This window comes from Hippopotamus amphibius, chromosome 8, assembly GCF_030028045.1.
Source record: "Hippopotamus amphibius kiboko isolate mHipAmp2 chromosome 8, mHipAmp2.hap2, whole genome shotgun sequence".
Taxonomy (NCBI): Eukaryota; Metazoa; Chordata; class Mammalia; order Artiodactyla; family Hippopotamidae; genus Hippopotamus; species Hippopotamus amphibius.
In genome coordinates, this window is record NC_080193.1 from 103,429,781 (window position 1) to 103,437,841 (window position 8,061).

The window sequence follows — 8,061 nt, forward strand, 5'->3', positions numbered from 1 at the left end:
TCAGGAATACCGAGGCGGAGGCCCGAGCACAAACTCTGCACAGCGGGCTGGTATCAGACCCTGAAGGAACACTGAGGGGTTTGGGCAAGCGTCCCATGGATGAAGGGGTGCCAACAGGCATTTTTAAGAACAGTGACATGAACAGATTTGTGTTTAAATAGACGTCTTGGGGGTAGGTTGGAGGAGGAAGTGACCTAGAGAGAAAATGTTGGCAGGAAGATTAAATACTCCGGTGAGGAGATTGTCAAGTCTAAAGCTAGCGGTGGAAGTGCAGAGGAGGCACTGGATTGGAGCCACCTCTCCGAGGTATAATCTGGTGAGTATGGGGGTCAGCTGGACGTGGGTGAAGACATGAAGGAGGCTCAAAGACGCTAGCCCTCGTTTCTGCATCTTTCACGTCTTCCACAGAGCAGGCTTTATGTAAGCTGCGCATGGGAGGTGACGCATGGATGGCACCTTGAAAGATCACTAGGACTTCACTTTCAACATGGAAAAGGACACTCCAAGCAAAGAAAATCATGGAGGGAAAATGAGAAACTAAAAATCTGGTTATGAGGAGGCTTGTGGTAGCTTCGGCAAGAAAAGTTTCACGGGTGTGAAGGAGGCTGAAGTCATCTTGGAATGTGACTGAGTCAAGTCACTGGAGAGAGAGTGTGTGTGTCGACTACTCCTTCCAGAAGTCTGGCAGTAAAAGGAAGGAAGATAGAGCAGTAACAGAAGGATGAGAAAAGGTTAATGCGGGGGAGAGAGAGAGAGAGTGCCTATATGTGGGCACGTGCAAGTGTGTGTTTCCAAACAAGGCACTCGAAATGCCAACAGCCGAGGGAAAGGCCAGAGTTATAAAGTTTTAACTGAGTTCTGCCCTAATCTGATCAAAAGAGAGATGATACATTTTCAAGACATTACAGAGACAGATAGGAGAACCAAAAAGGCAAAGAAATGTGTGTGTCCTCACCTGCAGCCCCAGCACGCCAACAACCTGCCCAGAAAATAAAGCAGGAGGGAGGAGAGAGGAAAAGAAGGTTCATCCAGAGCTGATCAGCTGGGCGAAGGGGTCAGAGGGAATTCCCGAACAAGGTTTTGCAGCAGGTTATGGGCAAATGAGCACCCACTGCAGCTCAAAGCAGAAACTCCTATCTTGACTGTATCCTACCAGGAGGAAGAAAAAGGGCTAAAACATGACTCCAGAAGCAATGATGGAAATCTAGTATACTTTGTACAAAGTGTATTAGATGTTCAGTAAAGGACACCTTCCATACACACACACACACACACACACACACACACACACACAATATAAATGGAGTCTGCACAGCAGTTTAAGAACACCACCCCGGCAAATATTAACAGGAGTTCTGAAACTCTTTGGTTCTGCTTTTTTGCTAAAAAGCTAGGGTTGGGTGTGGTTTCCTTTACAGCTAATTTTCTATGTTGATTGCGACATTGAGAACGGATATCCTGAGAGTTGTTTGGGTCACTCAGGATGTGTGAAGGCAGCTATGCTTGCTCTAAGTTTGTGTGAACACTATCAAAGAGGAAACCTAGACGACCCTGCAAAGGTTATTTCTGTCCATGCTGAAAGCACATGTGAATTCACAATTCTCCCTCTTTAGCTGAGAGGTGTTCAGGCCCTCCTCCACTGGCTGGTAAAGAATTTATTTCTGTGATAAAGTCTTTTGAAATTGCAATTGCTGATAATGCAGTCCCATTAAGCCCTGGTATGGAAATGCATATGGTTTGCTTAGAGTTTGTGCTTTACACACTTCAGAAGGCTGGCCTGATCACAAAGCCCAATAGAGACCAACCTGGATTATCTGAGGTGTGTAATTCAGCCACAATTCTGACATGAAGAGTTAGATCTCCTTCAGAATAAAGCTGAGATAGTTTGGAATACAAGAAGTGAAGTTCTCATGAATTTGTCCAGGTAATTCCAGTTTTATGCCACAGATAAACACAGTAATTTCTTATTTATTGTTGTCTGGAGTGAGAAAAATATAAAATCATTTGGCTCCTTGGGCAAGGGCTTTTGATGATTTAGCAGGGGGGAGAAATGTTTGCAATGATCCTGAATCATGAAAATATTTCTCAAGCCACAGATACCTTTAAGCAGAGGTCTAGGACCTGTGGAAAGGCCCAGAGGAAGAAATACATTCCCCAGCTTTTCTTAGTGGGAAATCAAGGCTCGGTGTTGAGCATATGAAATGCCCTTCTCATCCCCCACCTCATTGTGGGGAGTAAGGACGTCTGCGCATGACAGTAGGTGTAACAATAGAAAGTGGTCTCTTTTCACTTATAAACCCAGAGACTGGAAAGATTATGAGAGGATGCCCAAAGCTGGGAGATAATTTATCCAAATACCCTGGAGGATTTTTCAAACTACAAGAATCTCTTCTGATGTTGAGAAATTCTATATTTAAGGCAAAATGCTGTCACTTGAGTAGGTAGCCACTTTGCACCAACACAAACTTGAGACTGCATCATCCCATTCATTCATGCTTTCATTTGGAGCACCATTTTGTAATTCTGCAATGTTTTGGGGCTATGATGATGAGTAAGACTCAGTTCCCATTCCCGAGGATCCCACAACCAATCTTTAGGATAAAGGAGCCTGGAGAGAGAACCAATGGAAAGATGCAAGAGGCTAAAATCCTTGAGGGCTCTGACAAGGAGGAAAAAAAGACTCAAATATTGTAGCCAAAACAGAGAAATAACCTGCAGGTTAATTAACCTACAGGTCTGACACCAGGAAACATGTTTAATGAATTATTAAGCATGGTCCTAATTAGACCTACCACGTGTAAAAACAGCTTCCCACTCCTCAGTGATTTTTCTTTAAAAAAGAAGTCATTTGTCAATAATATCAGTTAGTCTGGGGAAAATGTGATATGAGAAGGCTACTGTGTAGGCTCTTTGCATTGGTGATGTGCTCATTTGTAAGTTGGACGGGGAAGCCACAGCTGTTCACTGCATTTTATAACTTCATTTATAACTACATTTTATAAAAGTATACGTGTTATACTTTTATAACATTTTATACATGTTACATGCCTTTTTTTAGTGTTATCAAACATTATATAACTTAAAACCTAATAAAAACAGCAGTTGAATAACAAAGTTAATGTTATAGGGTAAAATTTGAAAACTGGTCCCTTTCCAAATTAACTAACTTGCTTGTCACAGCTGTTATGAGAATCAAAAGAAAAAATATAAAGTTTTGAGGCCTGGAAGAGAAATGTGCAGCTATTTTCCTGCCCCTAACTGTGACCAATCTAGCAAGAATATCGGCAGACAGCATTATGTTAATGTTAAAAACATTGCTATTAGTTCCAAGCACCTGTACAGCCCTTTAGAAAGCACACCCTCAAACATTTGTCTCATTTGATTTTCACAGAACTCTACATGGGAGACTGCAACGTCCACTGAAAAGGACATGGCTCCCTCAGAAACCTCACCAAACGGAGGCGATGAACAACTAATTCCCACTCTGCCGTTAGCTACCACCTCCTCATTTCTTTGTGGTGCCCTGAACATTTCTATATCATAAAACACAGTGGATGCCAATAGCAGACAATCATTTACTGCACGGTTACTATGTGCAAAATACAGGCCCCAGTTAATAGTTTATATGCATTATTTCATCTAATCCTCTTAACAGTCCTGGAAGGAAGTAGTATAATTGTCTATAATATGACATATTAGAAAATGGAGACTCAGAAACATTCAGTCACTTGCCCCATCATCCAGGAGTTAGTCTAGGACTAGACTCCAGGCCCATCAAAAGTCCATGTTTCTAACCCTTGTTTGATACTTTCTCCTGCAAAAAAAATGAGCCCTCAGGAAATCCCTTTCCAACATCTTCCCAAACACTGATTAAGGCAATGTCCACAAGGACCCCACCCCGCATGGACCACTCACCATCTGTACTTTGGGAATCGACTCCCTCAGAAGGAAGATCATGCTTTTTAAGTTCTCTGAGCTGATATCTTCTGACAGTTCATAGAGCAGGTTTCTAAGACACACACCCAAAAGACAAGTTAAAGCCTCACACTTGCAGAAGACAGGCAGGAAATGGAGTGCTTTTATCAAACGTTACCTCCTACTTGAACGACCAGAACCCTGTGAGTAGACAATTATTAATCCCATTTCATAGATTTAAACACAGAAGCTTTAAGCTTCAAAGTGACCTATTAAACGACAGCAACACGGAAAGCAGCAGGGGCAAGCCTTCTGATTCCAAGTCCGGTGCTGTTTCGAATTCCGCTAAGAAGGCGTAAAACACAATTTTGGCATGCCCGCCCTCCTCCGGACTCCAGTCTAGAAATCAGGCTTATTTTATAGGCCCTTGTCAGGGAGGACCCAATGCCAGTGAATATAAAGTTCACTGTTGAAAAAGAAAGGAAACTATCCCAACTTCTGGAGAGTCATACAGTCAACAATTAGAAAACATGAATATGGGGACTTCCCTGGCGGTCCACTGGTTGGGCGCGGGTTCAATCCCTGGTCAGGGAACTAAGATCCCACATGCCGTGCAACACAGCCAAAAAAAAAGAAAAAACGAGAAACTGAATACTTTATGCACACATTAACAGCTCTGCATACCTGAGACCAACCCTTAGCTGTTTAACAAGCAGAGTGGAAATAATGATTTCCAGAATCCCCACACTGACCCAAGGGTGGCTCAGGCTCTAGAAGCCAGTTCAAGCGTTAAGGCCTAAAGGATTCTAATTGTCCAGGCCACAAGGTATATTAGGAAGGCTCCTGCTTGTGAGGCTGTGTAAAACAGCATTGGGGACTTCTCTGGCGGTCCAGTGGTTAAGACGTCACCTTCCAGTGCTGGGGGTGTGGGTTCAATCCCTGACCCTGACCGGGGAGCTAAGATTCCACATGCCTCGGGGCCAGAGACCCAAAACATAAAACAGGGGCAATATTGTAACAAATTCAATAAAGACTTTAAAAAAAAAATGGTCCACATCAAAAAATCTTTAAAAAAATCTTAAATAAATAAATAATAAATAAAACAGTGTTGCCTAAGGTCTGATGCTTTTATTTTACCTCTTTGGGCAAAATGCCTATATCTTTCCTGTCTGGGTTTCACCCCCAAACTGGGCAAATTGGACATGGCATAAATGACGTCCCTCCCTACCCCAGAGACAAGTCTCCTCTTTTATTTTGTTAATTTGGCTCCAAGTAAGCATTACTCTCTTCTCAAATGGCTGGGTATAGGTGGACACACCAGTGACTCACGGGAGGCAGGAGGCTGAGTGTGGAGGCTGGCGAAGGGGAAGGTGGCGGCTGCACGGAGCTGGGCTTCCTTCCTCAGTGAGAAGCAAAACAAAGGCAAGCCACCCCCAGGCCCAGGGCTAGGCTTTGAAGCTTTGCTGACCTTCCCGCCTCCCATCTCATTAGCACCTGAAGCTGAGAAATCTCCTGGTTTAGAATCACCATACCATCCAAGTAGGCAGATAAGGGGAAAAAAAAAAAAAAAACCTTAAAAAATTAATTCATCTTTAATCCCATCCTCCTTTCAAAGCCCAATGGCCCTGCTGTGTTGATCACCTGAACAGGGAGACCCGCCGGCGGGCGGGCAGCCAACACTCCACCTGCTCCTTGGTGCAGCGGAGGTGCCGAAGCAGGGCCTTCTGCTTGATGATGTAGAGGAGCTCCGCTAGGAAGAAAGGGTCTTCCTTACTCAGCCACTCCTCTGCCAACAGATAATCAAAGATATCCAAGGCTGAGCTGCACTTCTCCAGGTTCTTGGGGGCGATGCAGTCTCGGCAGAGAAACTTCAAGCGCTCCACGTCTTGTTCCCCCAGGTACGAATCAATAATCAGAAGCGTCTTTCTAAAGTCCACTTGACAGTTCTCATCTAACGTGGAATTCAGACTTTGGCCTAGCGAGGTCATGGCCAGCCTGAAAGAGAGAAGGAGGTGGGGGCTGCAGGTTAGAGAGTGAGGACAACACGGCACCCTAACTTCCCAGGCCCTCCCCTGGTTCCAGCCTCCTCTGTTCCAGGCCTTAGACTTTTCTAGAAATGCTGAAAAATGAAATTCACTGCGAGGTCACTTCAAAAACCTATAGCCCAGGGACTTCCCTGGTGACGCAGTGTTTAAGAATCTACCTCCCAATGCAGGGGATACCGGTTTGATCCCTGGTCTGGGAAGATCCCACATGCTGTGGAGCAAATAATCCCGTGTGCCACAACTACTGAGCCTGAGTGTCACAACTGCTGAAGCCCATGTGCCTAGAGCCTGTGCTCCACAACAAGAGAAGCCACCACAATGAGAAGCCCATGTATCACAAGGAAGAGCAGCCCCCGCTCGCCTCAACTAGAGAAAACTCGTGTGCAGCAACGAAGATGCAACGCAGGCAAAAAAAATAAATAAAAAACAAAAAACAAAAACTCTGTAGTGCGGAAAATGTGACCCCCAACACTGGCATGTTAACCCCTTTAGGAGGTCTGGAGAGAGCTTTTATTGGAATTCAATTGACCCTGAGTTCTCCCAGATCAAAATGTCCCCATTGGGAGCTAGTCAAGAGGGAGGACGACACAGCACAGTCCCTCCCGACTGGAGCCCTTAGTTCATTCCCACCAAATGGCAGATGCAGCACTTTTACATTTTAGAAATAAAGTAATGGAGGGAGAGGCGGGTTATATTTCTGAAGTATCTACCAACCCAAGGACAATAAAGTAACATTGCAAACCATACCAGGGCAGGCCTTTCTTTATCTCACAGAAAGAAAGCCATAATCCCAGACCCCAGAAAGAGTGGTTTCAGACAACCGTTGCTCAAATCAATGTAGGAAGTGATAAATTACTGAAGTTAGTATTTTCCCAGCCAGTTCATAAACTATGGTATTTTCTACACTAAATATCATGCTAATCAGAGGAGCAATGAATTGATAAAATTTTTTTCAATATAATTATTCATCCTTTAAGGACTTGAGGTATATATTCACTATGCAACATTTAGCTATGAAACAAGAGACTACTTTCTAAAGCAAGGCGAACATAATAAAAAAATAAAATCAATAACGAAGAGTGGTTATATAAAGTGGTATAATTATAGATAATATAAATTTTATTCTGGGCTCCTGTCTTTCTCAAATATTATGCAATGAACATATATTACTTTTATTGTTAGAAAAAGAAAAAAAATGTCATTTTTAATGTGGTCATCCATACGGTCTTCCTTTCTAGTAGCTCTGTGATACTAGAAACAATATGACTGGATTCCTGGAGACATCTTATTCTAACATTGTACATTTTGTCTTTGCATTTTCCTGAAAATTCCTGATCTCGACTTCTGGCAAGTCTGCCAGACTTTGTCTCCATTTACGGACTAACATATTTCTACCAGGAAAGGGCTGTATTGGAGCCTTCCTGGGGCTTTCTAAACTTTCTTTTTTCCCTGATACGGCTAGTGCTATTGCGGACAACGTGAGTTTTTGCAAGCTTCCAGGACGTAAAGCAAGGGAAAAGGCTGGCGTGTGAGACCCCAGCAGAGAAAAGGTGTTAATTACATACCTTCAGATCAAATTCCACCGATCCTCTGGAGATAGAAAGTTCTCAGAAAATTTTCCTGAAAACAGAGCTTTAAGGAAATTAGAATCCTCTTCGTGTTCCAAGTTCCAAGGAAGTTGCCATTTGCGCGGTAAGAAAATTCAAGTTTTGCTGGCCGAGCAAGTGAAAACTGGGTGAGCTGACTTTGGGAACTTATACTAACTGCTGATGTCATCACTGACTCACTTGCCTTGCCTCCTCCCCTTTCCTGGGGTTAGGATAATGCTGACAAACAGCGTCTCCTAAAGGCAGATGCACAACCTTCCCACTGTAGAGCTCGCGATTTTCCCAGGTAAAGCCGAGTGCCCCTAACAGATGAATTCCTGGAAAGCACTAAGTGCTCTAGCATTTCCCTGGGGTCACGCCCCTCGGTGTGTCGATTTTTCCTAACCATCTCCTTCCCCAAACGCACTAACCTTTAAAATAAAACTCAAAAAGCTCATGAAATAGCAGTCAGCCATCTTAACCCTTTCTCAGTAAGTGCATGTGCAAATAAACAA

At 43.6% G+C, this 8,061-nt stretch overlaps 1 protein-coding gene across 3 annotated transcripts in view; it reads right to left on the bottom strand.

The window, feature by feature from the left end:
• The window catches only part of CASP10 (caspase 10), a 30,394-nt gene extending 22,730 nt beyond the window's left edge, over nucleotides 1–7,664 (bottom strand). For all 3 annotated transcript variants that reach the window (XM_057745886.1, XM_057745885.1, XM_057745887.1), the window contains exons 1-3: nucleotides 7,526–7,664; nucleotides 5,557–5,910; nucleotides 3,916–4,009 (exon numbers count right to left, since the gene is read on the bottom strand). In XM_057745886.1, coding sequence (XP_057601869.1) covers nucleotides 3,916–4,009; nucleotides 5,557–5,903 — 441 coding nt within the window. In that variant the 5' untranslated portion in view covers nucleotides 5,904–5,910; nucleotides 7,526–7,664. The remainder of the gene's footprint in view (nucleotides 1–3,915; nucleotides 4,010–5,556; nucleotides 5,911–7,525) is intronic.
• Between the last annotated feature and the right edge of the window lie 397 nt (nucleotides 7,665–8,061).